Source organism: Primulina eburnea, chromosome 4 (assembly GCF_022965805.1).
Source record: "Primulina eburnea isolate SZY01 chromosome 4, ASM2296580v1, whole genome shotgun sequence".
Lineage (NCBI taxonomy): Eukaryota > Viridiplantae > Streptophyta > Magnoliopsida > Lamiales > Gesneriaceae > Primulina > Primulina eburnea.
In genome coordinates, this window is record NC_133104.1 from 37,174,173 (window position 1) to 37,202,087 (window position 27,915).

The window sequence follows — 27,915 nt, forward strand, 5'->3', positions numbered from 1 at the left end:
TAGCTCGTGAACATGTTCGATAATAGGTTCGTGAGCTCAAAATTGAGCTCGGCTCGTTTAGCTGGCTCGTGAGCTCGAGCTCGAGCTCGGCTCGTTTAAGTGGTTCACGAGCTCAGGTTCGAGCTCGGCTCGTTTAGGTAGTTCGTGAGCTCGAATTTGAGATAATTAATGAGTTATAATATTAAAATAATTATGTATGATAAATAATAGTAAATTATAAATTAAAAATCTATACATTTTATAAAAGTGTGAATTAAAGTCAAAGTTATTTGTTTTTATTTGCTTGTAGATGAAGTGAACATATATTTTTCACAAAATATTAAATTGAATATGATTTGTTTTATTTTGTAAATCTATAAACTTTTGAATGAGTTATATATACAAGAAGTTTCTCAGAAAAAAATTAATATATACAAATTTAATACTTCCAATAATATAGTATGAAATATAAAAAAAATTATGTTATCTTAATTTTGAATTTTTATATTTAAATACCATATTGCATAAATATGTTATATCATTAAAGAGTTGGACGCTTTTTGATAAATATAATAAAATATTAATTAAATCATATTTTGTCAGTTGTCTAGAAGATAGAATAACCAAAATTCATTGATTTTATTTGCTTGTAGATTAAGTTAAAATATTTACAAAAAATAAATATAATTTGTAGAATACTGAAATAACAAAATTCTTTGATTTTATTTGCTTGATGAAACAAATTTTTTTCTACAAAACACTTAATTGTGTGGAGATTTGTAGAGGCATCAAATAGAGAAGAATATACATTTCTTCTCATAAGATGTGCTAATGAAGATGGCGAGAATATTGTTTTTCAAAGAGAAGAAAAAATTGATGACAAAAAAAATCGTGAAAGCAATATAAATTGAAAATATAAAAGAAGAAAAAATTTGACGCAATAATTTAATTTAAGGTTTAGAATATATTATGTATATTATATTTTTATTTTTCATAAATCAATAACACGTGATAAAATAAGTGGTCAACGTTATGTATTATTCTTTTTCTTCTCTCAAATTTAATTTTAATACCTATTGTGATATCAATTTTATATTATATTTTCTCCAATGTCTAATTTATACAAAATTATAATATTTATTACTAATATGTTTTTCAACAATTATTAATTTATTTAGATTGTGCTTGGATAAATTGATTTCAAATTTATGGATTAGAATTATAATTTTATTGTTAACAATGAAACAATATATCAAATCTTGAATCTACACATTACTTATTTACATATTATTATTTATATAAAGTAGAATAAATTTCAAATAACATTATTATTTGGTGGACTTGAACAATATCATAACTAACATGAAATACTACTATATAAACATGAAATGAGTGGATTTGAAGTTTATGATGTTACATCTCTAAATAACAAAAATACATTTGAATGTATTGAAATCCATGGATTTGAAATCCTTCCAATCAAAAATAACCTTATAATTATAACACATAAAATTTTTTAAACAAATATCTTTTGCAATCATTTTATAATACATATAGTATAAATTATATTACATTGAATTTCCTATGGATAATGCTAAAGGTACAACTAATATATAGTACTGCGATATTTACAACAATTATATCGTGAGATTTTGTTATTATCTAATGAGATTTTGATAAATGAAATTTCTATTGATTTTTTTGAATTGTAAGAATTATTGTACAAATTTGGTTGCACATAGCATTACTCATTTCTATCGACTAATATAGCATGAAATCATTAATATATAATTTTTTGTAAATTAATCTCTTCTGATCTAATTTCTTTAAGAACAATTATTGATAATAGAAATGTATTTTCACGTGCGTCGCACATATCTTTACCTAGTTATATTAAAAATGTGAATGTTATGACAATAATCACTAGTAGTTACTTCGACAATAATAAATTACGAAGTAATACATTACCAATAACTTCAGTAATAACACAAGCGAAGTAAAATAATATATTTTACTTCGGATGTTTAAAAGCACGGGCTTCACCATATTTTTTTATTATATTTTACTTCGGTATATCAATGTTGACGAAGTAAAAAAATAAGAAAAATAATTTCATGCTGAAGTAATAAGATGAACCGCGCAGATTAACAAAGGAAACTAAACTATGCTGAACATTTAGCGACGGTTTGTCATTAAACACCGTCGCTGATTTAATGAGCGACGGTTTGTCGTTTAAAAACCGTCGCTGATTAAATCAGCGACGGTTTTTAAACGACAAACCGTCGCTCATTAAATCAGCGACGGTCTTTCAAAAATCCGTCGCTAAATGTTCGAGCCGAGCTTCATAACTTCCGAACGAGCCGAGCTCGAGCTCGAAACCAAAAGCTCGAGCCGAGCCCGAGCCGAGCCCGAGCCGAGAAAATTGTTGAACGAGCCGAGCCCGAGCCTGATACTGTTCGGCTCGACTCGGCTCATTTACATCCCTATCCTTGGGTAATCTTGGATCATTTTTCCTCCTTTTGATGATATATATTGGCTTTTTGAGTATGACATGACCTAATAATTAAATCATGATGTTCTGCATTTCTTGCGCGTAAAAAATATTTCATAATAATTGAAAAATATATTTTTTAAAAATTATATATATTCAAGTATTAATATACATCACATACATGATAACCCTTTACCTTTTATATTCATTTAGCACCTTGCTCTTACATGATATTTTTAATTTTTTTGAATAATAGAGATGGATAAATCTAGTTTACTGAAGAAAAAGGTTGAGATATCCATCATGAAATAATATCTAGCGCTAGGACCGTAATCCAACAATAGAATAAATAAACTAAAGCAACCATATTGTGACCAAGAAACATTTTGTTCCAACCCATTTCATATATCAGGAACGTGTTGTTGAACTTGCAGCAATTTGTATAATACTGAAAAGTATTTGCCATATGTGAAATCATTGAAGGCAAATAAAGAGTAACCTAAATCATAAGTCAAGGGGAAGAAATTTTTGGGTATCATCTGAAGCATACACATTGTGAGGCTCCCTCCCTTGGTATTGAAACCAAGCTGAATATTTCTTCGCAGCAGTCTCATATTTTATATGGTGCTATTTCGCAGATTGGCAGTTGCTTCGATAAGGGAACTCGAAATGGTCTCGCCAACTTCGGCTTTGCAGAGTGGACACGATGCATTGATTCTCAGCCATTTGTCCACACACTCCTTGTGAAAGAGATGCAAGCAAGGCAGCTCTCTCAGTTCATCATTATTTAGGTACTTGGCTAAGCAGATACAGCATGCCTGTGGATCAGAATAACCAAAGTTACTTTTCAGGGTCGAGTAATGAACTGGAGGGCCACAGACTGCAGGAACATCATGCAATTTACATAAATCAAGTCCAGCAGATAATGTACACCAGAATACATGCAGTTGCATTGACAGAAGTAGAAGTGATGAGGCTCAAATCCATGACGGCTTTTAAAAGAGATGAATTAGATTTCACATGATCCTGACCCCTCATATTTTCATCAATAACGAAGAAATGGGGGACAAAGTAGTCAAATCATTCAAATGTGGCTATTTTTATCAACAATATATAATAATTCGAATAGAATAAAATGAATCATACTGCATCCTCTCCTGATATTGCACGTTCATTCTCTGTTCCAGCAGCCACTGTCCCACCTTCAGCTGCACCAGAGACACTGTCCTTGCTCTTGTTTTTCTTAACTTTAAATTTATATGTTGGCAGAGAACTAATAGACTCGGGAGTAGCTCCTCTATTCTGAGCCAAATCTTCTCTGAAGCCCAGAACGGAAAATATACAAGGAAGGCAGCAGCAAATTGTAGCACAGAGAATGAAAGGCATTGCATAGCCAATACAGCTAAATGTGAGAAATACTATACATAATCTGTGAGTGAAAAAATTCCAAAAAAATTGTAAATTAAATAAGAAACCGAACAAATCTCAATGCGAGTATGCTAAGAAATGTATTCTCGCAGCACCTGTACACATTCGGGGCATCAGTGGATGAGGAGTGCCCTCCAAAGATCCAGACATTCCCAACAACAAACCAAACAGCAAAGAAACAATCCAAACCCATCTTGAAGTATTCGACGAACGCCTTAAGCCTGCAAAAATAAGGATGGAGAATTTAGTTCACCACGATGTAATTATCGACTTCATGGTCGCAAAACATTAAGTTCAACATGAATAATTTTTTGATGCATACGAATCAGTTAACAACTTTAACTGTAGCAAAGATATCGATGTTAAAGCACTTTCCTAAAAAAAGTTAAGCAGAACAAGGCAAAGTGTCACTTATAAACCTTCAAAAATTTCTCACCCCTGGAAGATCACGGTAAAATATTACCTCATGAACATCACACTAATAGATGTTTAGCTCGTTGCTAAAGATAGAAGATGTACAACCTTGCTCAGATACACAACTGGTGATGATTTAACTGGGGATGAAACAAATAAAAGCACCCAGAAAACAAATTTCCCAGGAGAAAGGTTATTCGTTTTCCATTTATGAATAAGCACAGAGGCAAGAGAATGCATACATGGACCCAGAAACATGTTATTCATTAACAACCACAATACCATCTTCAATTAAACCATATATCCTATGTCCAAATTCTTAATGGCTAATAGAAAGAACCGTGTGCTGGTCTAACTTTATCCTCATACAAACTTTTTCCCCCATTAGGAAAACCTCTCTTCCTATCACAGTACAAGCTTTCAATGGGATATTACCATCACTTAATAGATTGAATACTCATTACAAAACAGAAAAAACTCCATTTGACAGAATCCCCAAGTTGCCGGCCAAACAAAGGCAACAATGAAACCTGAGATAAAATCTCTCTCTAGCAGGTTCAAAATATTTATATGGTATAAGATTTTAAAGCAATTTGGTTTTCATTGGGTATGGCCAGGGAAAAAACACATTTATAGATAATTGATGAGTGAAAAAATTCATAAAATCATGGAAGATGGTGATTTAGCAACTATTCGGAAGTTGTGAAAAGAAAAATCTTAGAAGGACCTCGAGGAAATGCATCTCAATTGTGGGAGAACATAAAATATTTTATCTTACTTTAGGCACATTAGGATAAAGATCTTAAAAAACCCGTTTAGCTCATTGCTATTGGCCAGCAACCTATATTAATCTAAGACAATATCTTGTCATATGATTGTGTTAAAATTAGGTACCCCCTATTGCGTTGTCTCCTTTTTCCTCAAAAAATTGGCAAGAAGGATCCTTATCCGTTCGATTATAAATTGAACGTTTATTAATAAATTTCTTTTTCATTATAAAAATATCACATAAGACGGGGACAATGAGATATAAGGCTTAAACATGGTAATTAGAACAAACATCCTGCATACCTAGAATTTGGTAAACCATTACTTTGAGTGCCTCTGGCTGCTGTACCAGTTGTCCGGCGATCTTCTCCTCCGATGACTCTCCCTGTCAAAGAGCCAGTCATATTGTTGCCCTGAGAAGAATCCGGACGAAGTTGAAATGAAACCTGTTCAGAACCCTGGTTCCGATAATTAAAACGCCAATATAGAAGAGGAAGGATCGCCAAACAGCCAGATGCATAACCCACGATCCATGTTTTCAAAGGAGCGCCTGGCTTTTCGTGCTTCGACAGAGACAACACAATAATAGCTGCAATAATTTGGCTTATAGTCAACAGTAGCTCAACTGATATCCATAAACCAGAATTTAGTGGACTCCTTTGGCGGCCACGATTATTTCCTCTCCGCATCTGTAATGTGTTCCTTGTGGTTGATCCATTGGCAGAAAAAACCGGGGGTTGATAAACAGGAACTCTTGAGCTTGCACTAGGTTGATTTTCACTATGTTGCTGCTCCAAGGCCCCAAACGGCCTGTCATGGGACAAACCAGACGAAGAAGCGTCACTGCCACTAGTAATTTCAATAACATGTTCATTATCGTTGTGGGTATCGGCTCGCTCCATTAACAAAGAGGCTTTGTTGGGTTGGCTTTTACGTTGAAGTCCCAATAAGGGCAGAGCCATCCGAGTCCACCGAACGGACACGGCAACACTTCGATGACATGGGACAACAAACCAGTAAAAATATCTTCAGACCCCTTCCTATCAATGCCAAAACCGAATGCCTGATAAGGTTAAGTCACTCAAATGCCGCAGAATTTTCCAACACTTCACCCAGCACACGTAATCGTTGTCCTGAACCCCTGGTCAAGTAACACAAGGCAGGATATTAAAATCCACCTCATTCGGTCAGTACATTTCAATAGCAAAACCTTCTCTGTGTTTCGTGGACAAAACCAAACTGACAATCAATTCAAAAGGAAACAGAAGTTTCGTGATTTTCTTTCTTGTTTTTCTAACACATTTTCTGGAAACTCAGCACTTCAAAATTTCACTCGCTAGAAAACAGATCCCAGCACAGTAAAATGAACAATTATCATGATAACAGACAGCTACACCTCTTCAAGAATAATAAACCGTCAAGGCAAAAGGATAAAAGTATTAAGTGAATCTTTACATTAGTTCAATCCAAGATGACCAATCAAAACAACAAATTTCGTAACCTAACGCCAATACCAACAAATAGAATCGTCAAAACCTTAATATCTAACTTTAACACTCATCAGTCCGTAATAAATTCGATCATTTTGGAATTCAAATTGAGAACAATTTCCAAATTCCACAACCCAGGAAATCAAAATCCCGAGTAGCAATAAATCGTTGACCAACCATCTCATGTCCGTCATAAATAACAAAATCTCCGAAATGCAAAGTCTACATATAAATTCAAATCAAAATAAATAATATACAAATCAGCGAAAAAGGGGGGCACATTAATCTAGACCAAGTAACTTGAAAAATCTGCAGATAAATCATATTCATTAAATCCAAAAAAAAAAATCATGATTCTGACCGACGTTTCGATGAAGGGAAGATTTAAGTGACCAGATGAAAAATCTGTCAAAGCCTTTCTCTGAAAGATGACTCTGAATCGTTCATTCCGACGAATCTTGGATTGTTATCAAATGCGAATAATATTTCACCATCATCTATTTAATTTTCTTTTTTTTTTTTATTTTTTGAACAATGATTCTATTTTTTATTTTATAAATTTTTTTATTTCCACATTAAAGAAATATTTATTTTTTAAAATAATAAATTGGCATATTATACATAAAAAAATTAATTTCTATAAAAAGCTTTAACTATTGAAATATTTATTATAATTTATTTTCTCGTTATTAAGAAAATGAGTGTTTCAAATAAACTTCAACATGTTTCTTTTTTTAAAAAAAATTAATATAAAAAAACTTCGAATATTCTATATTAATATTGATAATATATTAATAAAAATAACTTTAGACTTTCTAAAGTCCGGAAATAAAATATTTTTGGTTAGTTAAAGAAATCAGACCTTACGTATGAATACATTGAGGAAGTTGAGACATGATCAATGAACAATGACCGTGGAAGATGATGAGCCAGCCAAACTGTTTAGGGGAATCTGGAACAAAGTGAGGATGAAAATTAGAGAAGCTAAACAACTCTTCACCAACAAATCAATACAAAAGTCTTTGCAAATTTCATCAATCTTATTTCATTTTAACTCGTTTATTTTCAATTTTTATTAGCTTAATTTCCTTAGTTTTAGCATATTCCGTCAACTTTTCTAATTCTAATTGTAAAAATGCCTATTACCGTTCAGGATGACAAAGTGTAATTTGTTGTTGTTCATGTTTTTACCTTCCATTTCTTAAGTTAATTTCCTAGTTTTGAGGCTTACCGAATTCACATCACATGTTTTTAAAAGTCGGATTTTCACTCACTTGGCACGATTTCATGCCTAGCACGTCGCATAATTTTTTTTGTGCAAACAGTTTTGGCACGTCCAGTGGGACCATGCCGCCAAGGAAGGGAGGAAACAATGTAAAAGGTGAAATGATGTTGCAAATTCAGTAGGTTTATGAACAACTGGAAAGGAATGTACTCAGTGAATATTAGGAATGAAGAACATACGATTTTTCATATTCATATTATAATCTTTCACATGATAAGATATGGATTTCTCGTTCAACTTCTACCTAAAAAGATTGTAGGAAGTAGATGATGAATACTGTTAAGAAAGTTCATTGCATCAACTGAGTGTATGAATAAATTCTTGAGGACATAAAAAATATAGTAATCCTAAATCTTCATGTTTATATAGTTGTGTTTCTACATATTAAATGTGGATTCATCTAAGTCTTTTTTTACAAAGGAAATTAGTATATATGGATGCATGAACAAAAAGAATGGAATTCGAACCAGAAGCCAATGAATTAGCCAAATATCTCAGGTCAAACTTTGAATCATAAATTATGGAATATATAAGCCTCATTTATATTTTAGGCAATATATCGAACACCTTACAAATAAGTAGATGAAAACATGTTGAAAATTTAAGGTGCGTATATTCCATGGAAAAATGAGGAGGACAAGAGGTTTACTTGTTCTTTGGAGTTCCACAACTAGATGTGGATGATGTAGACTATGTGATGGTAATGTTGCGGGCTATGGCGAGAGAGGTAGAAGCGCAAAGGCTTTTAGGTCGGTAGAGGAATGAAGCAATGAATTGAAAGGCATGCGAGAGTGAGGGAAGAAGTGAATTTGATTCTATCAAGTGTATATAGAAGATGAGAACCTGGAGATTAAGTTCTTCCTTCATCCAACTTTGAGAATTGAACTTTGGGCCTTTATGTGAATTGCATGAAGAGAACTAGGGAGTCAAGTAGCAAAGGTAAGAAAAATTATAGAAATAGCCAATCAGCACATTGGACAAATTGGCTACATGGGCATTTGTGTTGAGTACAACGATTGTTTCTACTTGATTCAATAATCGAAATGTTATATTTGAGCTGCTGTATAGTTTAAAAGATTTGAATTGCATTGTTACCATCAGTTATAGCTTTTGGTAAGATGGCAAACGTTTGATTCTTATTGATTACAAAGAGTGCAATTATTGAGAGGGAGATTGTTAGTACAATAATTGTTCATGTTGGGTAGAGCAATCGAAACATGGTGCTTGAATTGCTGTAAGTTTAAAAGATTCGCGTTGCATCGTTACCATCCGTTATAACTTTTGGTAAAACGATAAGTGCTCGGTCTTATACTTTGTTAGGCCCAAATTCAGCCACCCCAAATTAAAAAAAAAAAAAGAAAAAAAACTACAGCCCATTTGAGAAGTTGGACCTTATGTCTGCAAACGTTGTGGAAGTTGAGACACGATTCATGACCAATAATCATGGAAGATGTCTAAACTGCTTGGAGGAATTTGGAACAAAGCAAGGATGAAGATCAAAAACCCTACACAACTTATCATCAATAAATCAATATAAAATTATTAGCAAATTTTCATCGATTCTAATTCATTTAATTCACTTATTTTAAGTTTTCATTATCTTAATTTCTTTAGTTTTAGTATATTACTTCAACTTTTCCAATTCTAGTTGTACAAATATTTATTTTAGTTTATGATGACAAAATTAAAATCGCGTTCAAGAAATTTTTCCATTTCTTAAGTTACTTTCTTAGTTTTGTGGCTTACCAAGAAGTTAAAACTAACGTTCGATCCGAGGATTCTCATAGCTTGCTTTTAGAAGTCAGATTTCACACTTGACACGATTTCGTGCCTGACATATCTACATAATTTTGTATGTTCAAACAATATTATTATGATGTTGATCAGCGCACAAGTAAAAAAAAAAAAAGTAACCAGTTGAAATTAATTTTGGATATTTTTTATTTTAATTAATTATTTGTTGAAAAACCAAAATATTCTATCTAACCAATATTTTAGTTATTAGACAAATATTTTAGGTTATTAATTAAATATTTATTTTGGAATGTTTAAAAATTGAGTAGTTTAAACGATTTAAAAAATCTGAATACTCAAGAACATAAAGTGTATTTTGTCAATAAAATAATAAATAAAGAATACTGGCCATTCATTCTCAAAATTATAATAATTGATTACTTGTTATTTTGATGGTTTTAATTTTTTTTTAAAAGTAAACCAATTGCATTACTTCATAATGTTTTGATTTACAATACTAATTAACCAAGATGATATTTCACCATTAAAAAAAAAGAAATTTAGAGGCTTGATGATATTTGTTTTATAATGTTATGTTTTGATAAGAATGTTTAACATTGTCAGATAATAATATTATTTGTTGATTTTGTCATTTATTTCATACGAGAGAATCATAAAAAGTAACATTATTATTTTTGTTCATAATATTTAAATTATTTTTGTATTTAGTTATGTTATTATTATGATAACAATAAAAATTTTATTTAGAGAGTTTAGTTGTACGAATTAAATTAGCATTATTTGACAAATAATTAATTATGAATCATTATTTGCTTTGCAATATGAGATAAACATCGTGTAGTTATAAATTTTGTTATTTCTAGTTTGAATGATTATAATAATCTTTGACATAGATTAAATATTTTTCGATTAACCAATATCAATGTATGTCTGAATCACACGTGATTTTCATTCCTATACTATTAGTAAATGAATTATTTGTTATGTTGTGGTACACCAAATTATAAAATGTATTTGTTTAAATTTTCGTTATAACATTTTTACTGAAATGACTAATTCTTATATTTTTTAATATATCCTAGTTTTTGTACTTTTTTAGGAATTTTTTTTTGTTTAAAACAATTTATATATATTTTTTATATTTAAATAAATCCTACAAATTGAAGAAATACATATTTTAATTATATAAAGTTGTATTGTGAAATATTTAGTAAACAATATTAATTTTAAAAGAGCATATTTAGATAAAGTATAATAATCATTTTTAAAAAAATGATTTTTACTATATTTGTCAATCATAATTAAGAATAAAATATATTTCTATAAATAAGATTAAATTTAATATCTATAATATTTTTAATATATTATATCTATTTACATTTTTTAAATTTGATTGAGTGAATTTAATTATTGAAACAATTAATATTATTAATATTTGCTTAATATAATAATAATAACAAAACTAAATGCTTTTTTAGTATTTATTTATTATTTTTAAATAATATTATTTAATTTAATTCTTTAAATTTTTGAATGTTTTTAAAATATAATCTGAATGTTATATTATCAACTTGATAATTTTTTTTATTATTTTATTTGCTACATTCTATGGACCGTTGATGTTGCTAGAATTTTTGATGAAAATAGAACTCATCTATGTTGGTCGGCATGTGCCTTGATAAATTTTCATATAGTTAATATGCATATACTAGAGAGGTGCCTTCGACAATTTGGAATGTGTCAGGATATCCTGCCACCTGCTACTAACTTCGATAATTTTCATAAATTGATGCGACAAGGGGATAACAATTGTGATTGGGCGACGAATCACAAATATTTTGTAGATATGTGGAACGACATATATAATTTGATTATTGGTGGGGATTATGTCATACTTGGTTCACCCGACATCACAATGGATTATCTTGATTGGTATCATGGCATTTCACATATATTTCTCTCTCCAACAATGGGACCTTCTAACGTCATTGGCTATCATCATGTAGATGCAAATTACCGACAATTTATCGTAATACATGTTCAATTTATCTACATATATACGTATATTTAATTTTTTGTATTAAATATAGCTGACATACTATATGCATCTATGTCATAGACACACCAGCTCATATGAAACCTCCACCGAGGTGGACAAAAAATGAGTGTTGACCCCGGACCATCAATTTCAAATATTGCATACACTAATCCGCACGTGCTTTCAAGCTTTTCATCATATGAGTATAGTTACCACACTCCATTTGCAGGTAGTTTTACACATTTTTTACAAAGTGATTTTCGACCATTATGAATGAGAGTCACCCAACATTAAACATGTCGCTCATAACATTTCAAGAATATTCAGAAACAGAAGGATATGAGGTTGGCGGGAACATTGCTGATACCAGTACATCTGCAGCACAAACACGTACACATGGAGATGCTGAAAAGATGTTAGGTTGTGGACATAGAGTCATTAGAAGACTCAACTAATATTTGAAGTTCAACTCTCTTGTACATGTGAGTGATTGTGTGTGAGGAATTTATCTTTTATAGTATACATCTCAAATGTATCCTCACACAAAGGCGTGTGCTCTCAACTAGCTGATTTCTTCATGCTAACTGCCCATGCTTTGAGTCCTCTTCAAAAGTTTTTGTTTGATCTTCTAGATGTTGTATTTATAGGCCTCAACAATAATATATATGCGTTAGATACAAGAATATGACCGTTTGGAAAGTTTCTGTATTGTTTCTGAAATTGCAACGGTCAAATTCGCTTTGTTGGACTTTTTCTAAGCTTAAACTAGTCAACTCCGATCAACTCTGGTCAACTCATCTGGTCGTTCAGTTCAGTTGATCAGTAGCTGGTTCAGTTCAGTTCCAGCTGGTTTGGTTCAGTTCAGTTCAGTTGGGGAGTTGCTGATTCAGTTGGTCTGGTTCAGTTTCAGCTAGTCTGCTGAAATCAGCCTAGCTGATTTCAATTTTTGCATAACCAGTAATTTCATCGTTATTTATCAGTATTTTAAGCTTCGATTCAGACTTTGACTTCTGAAGATGGTTTATCGATCATCGTCTTATCTTTTCAACACATACTGAATTGCTTCATTTCAATAACCGAGCTGAGAGATATGACCAAAATATGGCAACTGCTCATGCCTAACTGATTGTTGTTTTCATGCAATCAGTTCGGTAATTCAACGATCAGTTAGACCTTGATAACATCCGATTTTTCCCAATTGACGTGATATACAACTTGTTCCAAATTGTGTTTTCTGATCAGTTATATTGACGGATTGTCATTTGAATCATCCAGCTGAGAGATATAATCAAAACACCAAAGCTCGCCAAAAATTCAGTTTCAGTTTACTTTTCGTGTTTGCAACTTCACACATGAGTAAATATGTTAGAAATACAATAACAAGTTTTGTTAACATCAAAATCAAGATTACGACCATGAAATTTTCTAGCAGAGACGTTAAATATTATGCAAATTGTGAAGTTGCATCCTACAATCTAGAGTGTGCTAGGAGTTTCAATTAGGCAAGAGATAAGTCATAAGTTGAAATTGGTTTATACAAGGTGTTGTATAAATCAAAGTCTTCTAGTGGATTCTTCACAAGAGGAAGAAGGGGTGGCGTATGAGTTGTTAATCTCCTAACATCTATAAACAAATTCATGTCTATTTATTTATTGCATTTATTTATCATTTCCATTGCTTTTAAAGATGTATTGTTGAAGCATTTTATGTGTTCTTCAAATACCAAAATATTGCATACCAAGTGTTTGATAAATGCTTCAACCAAAATATTTTTTATCATTCATCTTGCAAATATTTTTTCTCATTCATCTTGCATATATCTTAAATGCTTTACAAAAATATTTAATCGGTTTCTACGAAGGATTATTTTGAGTATCTTCCGCTTGGTTTGAAAACCAAACTCGATTTAATTCATCGGTGTTCAATATTTCAAGAACCGAGTTATCGTAGCTCAAGGATGATCCCCCCTAATCGATCATAGCAATATATATTTTTCATCATAACTCGATCTTCTCACATGCACCTATATGCAATGGAGAATAATTATTAATAACTATATAACTTTTTTACAAAAATTATAATTATATTAATCACTTCACATGTTATCAAGTAAAAATAATATAGAATACGTTATTGTAAATCTTTTACCTCCCACATTGTCCCTCCCTCAATGATGGTTGATCCATCTCATTTCTTATGCGTGTCCTGCAATCTCTACAAGCATGCCTCCTTTCTCGACGAACGGTATTGTATTGTAATTGGAATGTATTTTCATCCCAGTATTGTTCATCATGAACATGGTAGAATCTTCCATCATATGTGTTCACGTATTCGCTCAGTGTAAATCATGATTGTACAAGTTGTGCGGGAATTAATCCAAACCATTTTGCTGCATATATAACATGTGAACAAGGACTTCCAAATATTGTCAATTTACCACATGTGCAATCACGTGTAGAAATTTTAACAGCTTTTACGTGATGTTGAAGACTTGGTCTTGCTCATGTCGCGACGGACGTTGTTTTATCCCTTTGGTCAAATTTTACTACTCGGTGTTCAATTGAATTTTTTGACCATAATCAAACTTACAGTATGCATAATCAGTCCATGGTTGATTTTTTTCCATCATTTTATTACTTCGTGTTCGGCGTTGAATGAAATAGTGCAGACATCGCTGTAAGATCAACTCCACTATTGCAGTTATTATGAGACGTCAAAACCCTTTCAACACACCTATTAATATATTCAGACATGTTCGTCGTAATTATCCCTCGTCTCCATCCACCATCATGAGCCAATTACCATTTTTCCTTTGGGACGTGTGACAAATAAGTGAAAGCTACTGCAATATTTGTTCTAATTGCTTCCATTGTGACATTAAATTTTCCTATTTGATGTTGTGTCCCTGCTTCCCAATATAGATCTTTCAAATGAATTTTTTGAACTTACTGTTGAAATTAGAGCAAACATGCTTCAAACAAAAACGATGAACACCAAGATGAGGCTTGAAGTGAGAGAGATCTTGCACTACACTTGTTATACCCACTTGTCTATCAGATATAAGGCACACACCTCTGCACCCTCTTGTTACATGTCGTGCAACATTACTTATGAACCAATTCCAAGATTCATAATTTTTTTCATCAACAAGCGCAAATGCTAGAGGCAAAACCTGGTTATTGGCATCCAAAGTACTACTATGAGTAGTTTGTGCTTATACTTGGTATACATATGGGTACCATCTAAACTGATTATGTTGCGACAATCTCGAAAACTATTTATATATGGTTTGAAGGCCCAAAATACAAAGTTCAAAATTTTATGTGGATGGTCATACAGTATAAAGTGCTTCCACTTTACAATAGTTCCTGGATTGTACTTCGACAAAGAAACTATATATTTAGGAAGAAAATTTACAGAGCTTTCCCATGTGCCATAGACGATCTCCACTGCACGCTTCAAACTCTGCCATATCTTAGCGTACGATATATCATACTCATATTTTGCTTTAATACTTTTTCGCAAATACTTGATCTCGTATGTAGGATCACAACACACGATTCTCAAAAGTGTACTGTCTATCATGTTGATGTCAATGTTATGATGATCTATACCCACTTGGCTATATATGTATGTGTGATCATCACCGTATTTTGTGATCATGAAATAGCATAATTTTTTTTAGATGATGCTCGAAATCCCCACCCACAATTGCCACCTTCAGACCAGTTCTTGCATTTGACCTTCCAAATTGTCGGAGAACTTTGGACAACGATATATTCACGTCTCAAAACTCGAACAGAAAAATCCTTCACTGAAGTTATTAAATTATTTTTGCTCTTAAAAACCATTTTCACAGCGAGCTCTGGCCTATGAGGATTGTTAAAGTTTGTTCGTGATGCAGAAGAAAGACCAAATGAATCTGGAATTTGTTCGTCATATACTTCATTGAAAAATTGGGTAATTTCACGTAAATATTGCTCCGGTGCATTATGAAAGTTCTTTGTCAGTGTTGCTCCAGACATCAGAACACACAACGATGTGCCTTCATTTGCATTGTCAACATGGTCATTTTCTTCTCCATCAATTGATGTAGTATACTAATCATCATCGCTATTAATATACATGATGAGAACTGTCATCAAATAAATCATCTTGCTCAGGCATGTTCTGTAATTGGAGCGGGAATATTTGCAGCCCTGGTAGAACTATCAAAATGTCTAACATTTGTGGTATTTTCTTCATTACCCCATGAATATAAATCCAATTGTCGTGTTATATTAGAATCCCATGCAACATCAACTACTGAGGGAACCGTGATATGATGATCCCAACCCCCTGGAGTAAAATCCCATTGTCGTGTTCTATTCATCCCCCATTTATAGTCTTCTTCGGTGTGAGCTGTGATATGTTGATTCCAAGGACCAGTGTCGATCCCATAATATGTCTGAGTTGATTGTTCATCGACGTGATATATAGAAGGTCCCATCGGATTTAAACCTACGGTTCTCAAACCTTGCGTTATTACCGGCATGACTGCATCAAAATCGTAATCACTTACGTTCTGCAACACTGGCGATGAATCAACATACAAGTACATGCAATCCAATGTGGGCAAATTAAACATAAATTGTAGAATATCATCGTCTGTGATATAAACATGCTCTTCAATGTAACGAGACAACGAGTTATATGAATATTTTGTTGACAATTTGATGCAGAATTTTGATGGGTCGATCTCAGCATGCGATGCAAATAATTCACCATTAGAGATAATGTAATAGACCGTGGGATTTTCATAGGCCTGGTCGCGGGGATACTATATCCAAACCTACCATCTTCAATAATGACATAACTACCTACGTAGAGTACGGCACTCACAGTATCCATGTCTGAAGCGAAACTAAGATATATTGTTTTACAATCATTAGAAAATTTAATTATGAGTTTATTACACATATATTAAAATATAAATTTTATATTGGATTAAATTTCAAGAATCACTTATAAAATTATTATTATTATTTTATTAAAATATATATTGTCAAATCAATTTAATTATTCTTAATCTTAATAATAAAAATATGTTATGAATTATATTAAAAAATTGAGATTTTGAACTTGTATAATTATAATTTCTAGATATATTAATTTATTACATTAACAATTTTAACAATTAAGAGTATCAATAAATTTTTAAACAAAATAAAACATAATAATGGTATGACTAAAACAAATTCTAATTTACAATATAAAGTTATATTTTTTAAAACTGTTTTCTACATAACCACATAATAAAATTTGATCTTAAAATTTAATTAATTAAATTAAAGTTTTAAGATAACTTAATTTAAAATATATCATTGGATAAAAATATGTTAATTAGAATTATCAATTCTTATATTACTTTGCATTAACATAAACATAATTAGAATACTACAGATTATATTAACGTGACCGAAGTTATAGCGTAACTATTAGGGGTGAGCAAGATTTCGATTAAACCAAAGTAACCGACTGAACCGAGCCAATTCGGAAATTCGGTTCGGTTATTTCGAAATTCGGTTTTCAAATTAAAAAAATTCGGTTATATCAGTTAATTCGGTTCGGTTACGATTTTCAAAAGTTTGAAATCGATTAACCGAATTAACCGATATAATAAATATTATTAATTAATAATTTTTTTATTTATCAATTTTTATAAATATTTTAATTTTTAATTTTAAAATCGATATAATATGTATTAATTGTGTTCAAATAAAACTTATACATTTGAGATATGTGTGATTTTATGTTTTTATGCATTTTTGTAAACTGTAGTGTTAAAAAAAAATTACATATATAATTAAAGTTAAATCACAATTTTTTTAAACTAATTGGTTAATTCGGCCACCGACTGAATTAACCGATTTTAATTCGGTTCGATTTTCATCGGTTATAAAAATTAATTTGGTCGGTTCGGTTCTGGCTAAATATTTCGGTTCGGTTATCGCTAATTCGGTTCGATCAGGAACTGAATTGACCGAATACTCACCCTAGTAACTATACACTATTTCATACTAAACACTTACAAATTTTTTTAACAATCGTAATAAAATATTTTACAATTCCATTAATATCAAGTACACTAATATTAACTCATTCTTAAATTTAAATAATATAATTATATTTAAAATTCTAACCATGAAAAATATTTTCAAATATCACAAATTCATATTTATTATTACTTTCTTATTAGTATTCCTATTATTATTTTTATAACATGATTAATATTCAAAATATAATATTTAAAAAATTATACTTATTCGTATGATTCAAGTGAACAAAATTATAATTATATTAATACAATATAAAAATACAATTAAAACATAACAAATTACTTCAATTATCTTTCCAAATGTGGTTGTACGTAATTTGTAATAAAATCAACGAACGATGTTAATACTTATAATAAATGACAAACATTACCAAAAATATTACACAAAACAAAATATTTTCAGTATAGAAAAAAACAAATATACCTTACATGTAACATTATATATCTCTTAATATATAATTATAATATTATTAACAAAATAAAAACATTACATCTTAATACCTCTTTGAATAACATTATCAACGATGTTAATACCTGAAATAAAAAATCTCTTATTAACATTATATGTTAATACCTTATGTTCGAACATTCATAACAACGCTATACTCTCGAATTCAAAGTGAGACTCGGCCGCTATACTTTCGAATTCATAGTGAGACTAGACGCAATTTATAAGCACGAAGAGAGTTATGGATTCTTAGACTCCGTGTCACGGATTCATAGAAACGATGACTTTTGTAATATTTTTTTTAAAAAAAATTTGAATCTGGAAATTTGAATCACGGATTGCACTACTTTTACAACTCTATCAATTTGGCAATATTTTACTAAATAATTTTTTAATTTATATTTTTTAAAAAAAAAAAAACCATCACATATGCTATCTCAATTAAATCTGCTCACCTGAATTGTTTTTTTACAAGAGTGTCTCTCATGTGAGATCGTTTCACGGATCGTAATCTGTGAAACGGATCAACCCTACCGATATTCACAATAAAAAGTAATAATATTTTTTCATGGATGACCCAAATAAAAAGTTTGTCTCACAAATACGACCCGTGAGACCGTCTCACACAAGTTTTTGCTTTTTTTTTTTTCAAAACTTGTCAAAGGCAGTAATGCCTTTATATCCGGACAAAATTAAAGCTTAGACTGTGATTTGCTGATCTATTTAAAAAAAACACTTGGAAAAATCGAGATATAAACTTTTTGTAATTTTATATTATTTATCAAGAGAAAGTTAGAAAAAGCTGAAATTGAATGATCGAGAGCCACAAACCAGCACTCGAGACTCATCGGATTTTAAGACACAAACTTGACATCACACTCAGAGCAGTATGTAATATTGGCTAATCAATTTTGTGAAAAGCAAGTAGTCCCATTTTCACCTTCTTCTTCACATGTGAAAGTTGAATTTTCATTTTGAATAACCGAATATAGCGGTGACATAGCAAAATCCAGATTCAGCACTTGAGTTTGGTAGGTGGTTTTCACTGTTTGAGCCACGGGATTTACCAGTTTTTGGCTTGAATACACAGATGAAAATCTCTCGACATGTCATGAGATCTCCAATCTGAATCTGCACACACGACCAAACCCAAAATCCAAGCAAATTTATTGCCTCAGCCCGTCTCTCTTTTCTGACATTTCACGCCCATTAGTGGTACATTTGCATTATTAACCCCTCTCTGCGACGCCTCAGGCACAATCAAATATTCTTTTTCCCCCTTTTCTCTATATTTATATCGAGGAAAATCTAAGATTGGTTTGTTTCATGTGCTACTCATGCTGTTGTAGACTTGTAGCCATTGTAGATTGGTTGGCTTTCTGGATGAATGCATAAATGTCAAATCTTTTATGGGATTATGCTGTTAATTAAGGTTCTTGAAATGAAATAGTGGGGTGTTCGTAGATTTTGCTGGATTCATCTGAAAAGTGTAGCATGCATTAATGTGATTTATAGGCTTTGTTTGTACCTTTCGTCTCTTTATTTGGTTTGAAACTTGTTTGAAGATCTCGCTTTTGTACATTATGCTGTAATTTACGGTTGGGGATTCTCATCCCAGGGGGCTCTTTTTCCAGATCCCTAAGTTCAAAAGTATCATGCCTTTGGATTGAAAACGTAAAGCTCCCGTTTCTATCGTCAAATTTTTCAATCTTTATCGAGTTGAAAACCACAAAATGTGGAAGAAAATTCTCAATAAACTCCCCCGAAAATCCCAGAAGCCAGATCAAGATTCATCTAGGAACCCTAGCTTGGGCCATTATGTATCGTCTCAGGCTTCGAGCCAGGCCAATGAAGCGAACACTGCTGCTAAACGGGCTTCAGCTGCTGCAATCTTTCCATCTAATGCGATTGCTGGAATTGAGCCACTGTTAGCCTTCAAGGATGTTTCAAGCTCCGAAAAAATGAATCTTTACATTAGTAAGGTGAGTCTTTGCTGTGTGGTCTTTGATTTCACGGATCCAGCCAAAAGTGTTCAAGAAAAGGAAATTAAGCGAGCTACGCTGCTTGAGCTGGTGGATTTTTTGTCACAGAATCCACCGAAATTCTCTGAGCCTGCAATTTTAGCTTCTTGCAAGATGTGCTCCATAAATTTGTTCCGTGCTTTCCCGCCTAATAATCGGTTGAGTAATAAAAGTGCAAGTGAAAAGGATGATGATGACGAGCCCACATTTGAGCCCGCTTGGTCACACTTGCAGATAGTGTATGATTTCTTACTTAAGTTTGTGACTTCCACTTCGTTGGAAGCTAAGGCTGGAAAGAAGTATATTAATCATTCCTTCATTTTGAAAATTATTGAGCTGTTTGATTCGGGGGATCCTAGGGAAAGGGACTGTTTAAAAGCGGTTCTGCATAGGATTTATGGGAAGTTTATGGCCCACAGGCCATTTTTAAGAAAGGGTATAAGCAATGTGTTCTATAGATTCGTGTTCGAGACAGAGAAGCATAATGGGATTGCTGAATTGTTGGAGATTTTTGGGAGTGTCATCACAGGATTCACTTTGCCTTTAAAGGAGGAGCATAAGATATTTCTTTGGAGAGCATTGATTCCACTCCACAAACCGAAGTCTTTGGGGGTTTACTTTCAACAGCTCTCATATTGCGTAATTCAGTTTATTGAAAAGGAACCTGTGTTGGCTTGCAGTGTGATTGAGGGGCTGTTGAGATATTGGCCGATCACGAATAGCCAGAAGGAGGTGATGTTTTTAGGTGAGTTGGAGGAGATTCTTGAATTGATCAACATGGCTGAGTTTCAGAAAATCATGGTTCCGTTGTTCTGGCGCATCAGGCACTGCATTAATAGTTATCATTTTCAGGTGACTTTCCCTTTTTATTTTTGTAAGTTTAATTTGCAGTGGTATTAAACTTGACCAGCAAACTTTCAATGCTTTTTAGCTTTTGTGATTCTTGTTACACGTGCATAAGTGTGTTTCATATATGCATATTCACATCAGTTTATAGCAAGACTGTGGTTTTATAATATGCTAGTTTGAAGCTGGAATCCAAAATAATTTCAGGCATTGCTCCATTAAAGTCCTTATATTTGCTAAATTCCTTTGGAGCCGTTTAAAACATAATTGCTTATGTTATCGCCATTTGTTTATATCGGAAGTCTGTTATTGCAATAAGCTTTAGGCTTTAGAAGACGAGGATTTTGTAAGTGTACTTTTGGAATCTGGTCCAAGAAGCTATATTAAACTCTCCAGGTGGATGGATAAATGACTGGCTCATGATATGAAATAAGACAACATTTGCTGAAATATTTGGTAGCTGATACGAATTAGTTTGGTATCTTGATTGAAATGCTTTTAAACACGAGGATGTTAAATTGAAATTAATCAAATGGCACATTGGTTGAGATTTTGATTTTCCTAGACATGTAATTAATTGAGTCACAAATCAAGTCCTTGAGTATGTAAATAGAAGGAATCATCATGACAGGAGCTTTTGCTCATGGAGCTATATTTTTCATTAGAGATTACAATCCGGAGCAAAATGAAGATAATGTATTGGCAAGAATCTTAGACCATAAGGAATTTTGGGTTTATGTTATTTCTGCAGGATTCTTGGAAATTTTGAGGTTAGAGAGTTTCGGAAGCTTGAGATTATGTTTGTATTCGATAATATTAATGTGTGGAGCTCAAACCAAGTTGGGTTCTCCACGAAATAACTCCGAATTTAATATAAATCATTGTATTATTCCTTTACAGGTAGCTGAGAGGGCTCTGTTTCTTTGGAACAACGACAAAATCATCAATCTAATCAATCATAACCGTCATGTTATACTGCCAATAATATTCCCAGCTCTGGAATCCAATTCAAAAAATCACTGGAACCATGCCGTCCTGAACTTAACCTTAAACGTGAAAAAGATGCTTGTAGAAATGGATGATGCCCTAGTCATATCTTGCACATTTAATTGCCAAGAAGCGCAAGATACTTCGAACTTGGCCATTGAAAGGCGGAAGGAAATCTGGGACCGTCTGGAAAACACAGCTAGTCTTCAACCAATGCCGATAGTTGGGAATACCGCTGTTCTGGTGACTCATTGAACCCGTGACCTTTGTAACTGTCTGTCTGGCTTGTGTGTCCTGGAATAGGTTGGTTTGTGCATTAATTTAAGTTTTTTGGTATTTGGATTGTACAATCTAATCTGCTTGTGCTTTGATGTGGAATGGCAGCGTTAGGATGTATTTTTTGAGATTACTGTCGATCACTCTTGCCTCTGTCAATATGTGCATTAAATGATTTGCAATTTCTTCATCTCTTCTCTTTTGTTTCAATTTTTGAGGAAATAACTATGCATTCGTTCCTAATTGGTAGTTGAATGCATCAACATGTTGGTAACATTTTTCAAATGTCATCTAAATCAAATTTTAATTTAAAAGATTTCATATTACGTTTTTATTTCTAATTAATTTTTAAATATTTAATACCGTAATTGAATACATTAATATTGATATCAATTTTTTTATAGTATTTTATTTTGGTGAGGACTTTTCAATATGACAAAAACTCTGGCTATTTTATATATAATATGGAATTATCTATTACTTTTGTAGTTTTGTTATAACAGACGAGGTCAAAAACTATTTCGATATTTATGCGGACATCCTATAATGTCCCTAGTTTTATTAATTAATTTGGTAAAAACTTGTTTAAGACGATTTCACGGGTCATATTTTGTGAGACGAATATTTTATTTGGGTCATCTATGAAAAAGTATTACTTTTTTATGTTAAGATTATTACTTTTTATTGTGAATATCGGTAGGGTTGACTCGTCTCACAGATAAAGATTCGTGTGACCATTTCACAACATATCTACTCAATTTTATTTTTTTTAAAAACTTATTTAAGAAGTGTAAAAAGTTAATATTCCATTTCTAGCATCCCTATTTTTTTCGGTCTTCTCCCCTATTTTATTAACCTCTCCCACGTGTTTATAATTTTATCTCTTGTTAGTTGAAATATACACAATGATCTTACCTATGTGAGCACTACTCTCACTTCATTTCAACGGGTACGATCTTACCACACATACCATTTTAAAAAAAGTGGGTCCTATATATGCATGAGTAAATCTTGGTCATCCATCATATCATGGAGGCAATGCCTACATGGGTAGGATGAAATAAACCGAAAATAGATTTATCTTATGGTACATCTCCAATTGATTGGAAAACGATAAGTATCACCCTGCAAGAAAGTAAGGCTCGTTTGGTATGTGTGATGAGATAAGTATATGATTAATAATTAGAGTGATTAAAAAAATGAGATATATGGATTAATAGTATGTTGTGATAAATAACATGGTGTTTGGTATGAATTTAAAATGATGGATTAATTTTGTAAATTTTATTGTAATGACCAAAATACCCCAAAGGACATATAATAATTGAGATAATTGTGCTTCTTGTTTGGTACAATTTTTCAGACATAGATAAGTAGTGGGTTAAGTATTTATTTTACTAAAATACCATTCCAACTTCAAATCTACGGTACAAATTTCACCCACGAGATTTTCTTCCTGGACACAAATTCTAACCCTTGCGTCCTCTGTTTGGTGGAACATTCTCTTACCGATTTCTGATTTCATCACCGCGGCTTCGCACAAGTATATGGAATGACGACGACTGAGAAGGTGAATTTCTTTCACACGAAATGCTAAAATGTTTTGTGCATACCTCAATTTCATTTTTCTTCATCCAATTATAGTTGTCATACGATTTCATGTTTTTTTGTTCTATAACGGAATCATTGTTGTGCATCATTTTGTTAAGGCTCGTTCAACGGTGATTCGAATGTTGTCAACGTATTGACCAATTTTCAACTTGACGTCCGTGAAGATTACCAGCTACTTGTATAACCTAGTTAATCGAAGAGATGGTGATGTCTTCTAAGCCTCTATTCTTGGATTTTTTATTATAAATAAATAATATAGATTTGCGGATTGGCAGTTGAGACCTTTTTTTGTTCTTTTTTCAATTTTTGTGTATTATATTTGGTATGTTAATCTGATCATATTACCAATCCAACGGATAGGTTAGATTTCATTAAAATACATTGCTCATGTTTTTCCTGAATGTAAAGTGACATGTACCAGTCTCTCTTTATGTCTATTTATGTTTGTTTGTTATTGTGTGAAGAATATTTTCAATGTGAATACAATATTTTGATATATCATTGGCTTAAACCTTATGTAAAAATATTTTAAGTATGTTAGTAAAAAAATGTTCTGTATGACAATTTATGGATTAGTGTAGTTACTTTATGTTGATTGGTTGAAATGACTTAGTTGTACTTATATATACTATTAACTCTTCTTGGGTCTCCGATGAAACATCTTTGAATGTAGCCTAAAACCTATGTTGTTTTTATTGGAAGAAAAGCTGGTGTATATGACAAGTGGTGTGAAGCAAACTCCGAAGTTTATAGATTTCTTGGGGCTTGTTTCAAAGGGTACGAGGCTAGGAAAGAGGCAGAGGAAGCATTTGAGAGTTATTTAAAAACAACGCATGATGAAACTTCATGCTCGCAGCCTAATTTGTCCACTTCAAATCCGAATGCTACTGGTGACAATGAACGTAAGCCTTGTAAGAAACTAGGTGATTTACTGCAAGCTATATCAGATTTAACTCGTGAAAATCGCACTCTAGCGAAGAAAATTGAGAAGAACTCCCAAGAGATAACTATGTTGTTGGAGCAAATGGAATTGAGGGAGGAGTAATAGATGACTTTTGATTACGAAGTTTACTTGTTTCTTAGTATTTCCACATATGTATGTGTGGTACAAATTTTCTGATTATCTTCAATGTGTGATGTACTTAATTTGTATGCACATAATATTTAAGTGTGTACTGCATTTGCTGTTGCCTGTTGAAGTTGGAAGGATATTTTATTTAAGTGTGTACTTTGTCTACGGTTGTACAAACCTTTCACTGATCATCAGCTTTATTTTGTGTAATATTCTTTCCTTCATAGTTGTATGTCCATGAATCAGTGACTGTCGTATTGATTAATTGAACTATATCCTATAAATTTCTGCTTCAATGTTCTCAAACTTCGATAATGCATCAGTTTAAATTATTTAACGATTTCTTTGCAGGTTAGTGGTGAAAGTGTCTGTATTCAATCCCGTGTGCGCAAAAAGGTATAACAGCATGTACAATTGGACTGAGAACTACATTTTTGGTTGGTTTGTAAACATTATTATTCATGTAAATATTTGACCAAGTTATTAATTGCTAATATCTACCACCATGGGAACCTTATGCTTACATTTGATTTGCATATCTTCTTTGGACTTGACGTACATATCTGCAAATTGAAGGAACAGGTTGAAAGACTTGTAATTACTACAAGCAGTTGGGGAAGTTATGGTACATTAAATTTCTATATTTAAAGACCTCTTTTTACTGATGCTCGCACGTACAGATCGTCCAATTTCATGAGTATTTCTGAGCAGTTCCCTAAACATGTTTGTTACTTTTAACTTTGTTTCTGAAGATACTGTCACAAGCCCCTATATTGTACCGCTGATTGATCTGTGTTCCTGACGATGAAATGAAGAAGGTTCAGAAAGGTGAGATTGTGAAGTGAAATGTCAGGGTGTTGAAATGCTGGAACCTTCATCTGATTTTCCCAATAGGAGGAAGAAAATGAAGTTATGTCACCCAACAATGGAGCTACATCCCGACTGTAAAGAAGAAGATGACACCACCAAGGTCAAAGTTCATCATGGTACCAAAGGTGAAGAGTACAAGATAAAATTGGCTGGCCATGGCAAATCGGCCATCCTCGTAATTGACCTCACCACTGAGTCCAGTGGGTAGCAGGTTTAAGAATAGAAAAGGTTTTGTTCTTTCCCCACACTTTTGAATCCATGGTATAGTACTGTCCTTTTTGAAGCCATGTTAGTAGATTAGGCACGTTGTTAGTACTGTCTCTAACGGTGGGGAAGAGCAGAATTTGTACCAACATTTTGTTTATGAACGTTGCAAAGTAATGAGAAATGAGTGTTATTAGGCTAAAAAATCCTATAATTTTTGTGCAATTGTTGTTCTTTTTTTTTCCTGCTAAACCTCATAATTTCACAGTCATCATACAACATGTGCATTTTCCTTCATTCTATGTTGTGTACACGACTGCTAAAATTTTGAGGAAAAGAAAAGCTATCACAATTTCTTTAAGTAGCAATGTGATGAACAAACGTTACCACAAATGCATTACTTGTTTGAAATCGTACACCTACATATATGACTTTTTACACAAGGAGAAGGTGCTTATCCATGAAACATACTCAAAATGGACAAAACACATACCAAAAACAAATACTGGTTCAACGACCTTCAAAAAGACTGGAAGCGTAGAGATGATACATGTACAATTCAAAATGATTCATCTTCACAAAGACACATGTTCTTCACTCATTACCTGTCCGGCCAAAAGCCTATTCACCAAACAAATCTTTCCGCGTTGACCTATTCGTTGAAACATAGCCCAGTCGTTGTGGTTGTTAAACAACAACTTAGCAGCAAGCACTTGCTCGACCTCCGAAATATGAGTCATCTCATCCAACGCATTCAACACCTGATCTTGTGCATCTGAGAGCTTGTCCTCTGAAGCAAGCTTCTTGATCAAATATGTCATTGTTGTTTTCGCTATGTCGGCGAGGTTTTTGATGGCTTCAACAATTGTCTGTTCATCTTCAGTGGCTTTCTTCCTTTTCTTAATTTTTGAAGTTACACATTCCTTAAGTTTTGATGATGGTGTATTAGTCTCAGATTTAGAGTCTTCGGCAGCATCAACTGTGTTAAATGCAGGTGTATTGGCAAGCCACGCAGCAGTACATAGTTCATTATCTATGTTTAGGACCTCATGAAGTGCATTCTCGAAATTGGTTGCGCGCTCACCTGTAGCACGATTATTTCCAAATATCTCACACCAGTCACGGTAATGTGTCCACTGCTTTTGTCTCATTGAACGTAACGTTGGGTCGGTCTACGACAAATCGAAAAATTAAACAAGAAAATTAAACTACGCAACAAATATTAACTAAACATTGAAAACAATACCTTGACGATTGCCTCTCATGCCTCTTCTGTGACATCGATTGTGTTATTAGAATCATTCCAGCCCACACCACTTTTGCTTAATAATGTAACTATAGTACTATATGTTTTCTTCCACACATGGATCTTGGAATTGATATGTCGATTTCCACGTAAGCTATTCCCGATTCTTGCATTGCATTCTCCAGCAGATTTAAATAATCATCCTTAAATCCATTCTCACTTTTCTATCCCTTTGTTATGACATTTTTCAGTGCTTGTATTATAACTTCTTCTTCTCGAGCATTCCAACTACGTCGTTTCTTGTCTTGTTTTTTGCTCTTACTGACAACGCTCGCGGACGATGCTCCACTATCCATATATAGTTGATTGAGTTCTTTCTCTGCCTCTGTACAAAACACAACATACTTCAACTGTGTCATAATGATTGACGAAGTAAAAGCGTATGGAAATATGACGCAAACTATAGTGCCAAAGCTATATTGAACAATTTTTTAAAAACAAACATTGCAAAACAAAAGTGAATAATCTCATAACCTTGTTAAATTGATAATAAAAAAACCAATACAAAGAAATTGAAAGTACAATAGCG

General features: G+C 32.6%; 3 protein-coding genes across 9 annotated transcripts; 1 reads left to right on the forward strand and 2 right to left on the reverse strand.

Moving 5' to 3' along the window:
- Positions 1-2,838: 2,838 nt before the first annotated feature.
- LOC140831074 (E3 ubiquitin-protein ligase At4g11680-like) lies at positions 2,839-7,072 on the reverse strand. 6 transcript variants are annotated; one of them, XM_073194837.1, is made up of 5 exons: positions 6,932-7,072; positions 5,384-6,221; positions 3,994-4,119; positions 3,617-3,788; positions 2,839-3,288 (listed from the first exon to the last, which is right to left on the reverse strand). In XM_073194837.1, the coding sequence occupies exons 2-5, from the start codon at positions 6,040-6,042 to the stop codon at positions 3,088-3,090; spliced, it is 1,158 nt and encodes a 385-aa protein (XP_073050938.1). In that variant the 5' UTR covers positions 6,043-6,221; positions 6,932-7,072; the 3' UTR covers positions 2,839-3,087. The 6 variants fall into 6 exon arrangements, with proteins under 6 accessions (XP_073050938.1, XP_073050932.1, XP_073050936.1 ...); XM_073194831.1 differs by having other exon boundaries at positions 3,617-3,899; XM_073194835.1 differs by having other exon boundaries at positions 3,617-3,899; positions 5,384-6,319; positions 6,932-7,058.
- An 11,955-nt stretch (positions 7,073-19,027) lies between these two features.
- LOC140831075 (serine/threonine protein phosphatase 2A 57 kDa regulatory subunit B' kappa isoform-like) lies at positions 19,028-22,513 on the forward strand. Of its 2 annotated transcripts, XM_073194840.1 has the most exons (3): positions 19,028-19,224; positions 19,828-21,066; positions 21,961-22,513. In XM_073194840.1, exons 2-3 carry the CDS (start codon positions 19,927-19,929, stop codon positions 22,300-22,302), a joined length of 1,482 nt encoding a protein of 493 aa, XP_073050941.1. In that variant the 5' UTR covers positions 19,028-19,224; positions 19,828-19,926; the 3' UTR covers positions 22,303-22,513. The 2 variants fall into 2 exon arrangements, with proteins under 2 accessions (XP_073050941.1, XP_073050940.1); XM_073194839.1 differs by having other exon boundaries at positions 19,028-21,066.
- Positions 22,514-26,621: 4,108 nt separating this feature from the next.
- On the reverse strand, positions 26,622-27,698 carry LOC140829838 (uncharacterized). The gene is made up of 2 exons (XM_073193123.1): positions 27,327-27,698; positions 26,622-27,252 (listed from the first exon to the last, which is right to left on the reverse strand). The coding sequence occupies exon 2, from the start codon at positions 27,229-27,231 to the stop codon at positions 26,656-26,658; it is 576 nt and encodes a 191-aa protein (XP_073049224.1). The 5' UTR covers positions 27,232-27,252; positions 27,327-27,698; the 3' UTR covers positions 26,622-26,655.
- Between the last annotated feature and the right edge of the window lie 217 nt (positions 27,699-27,915).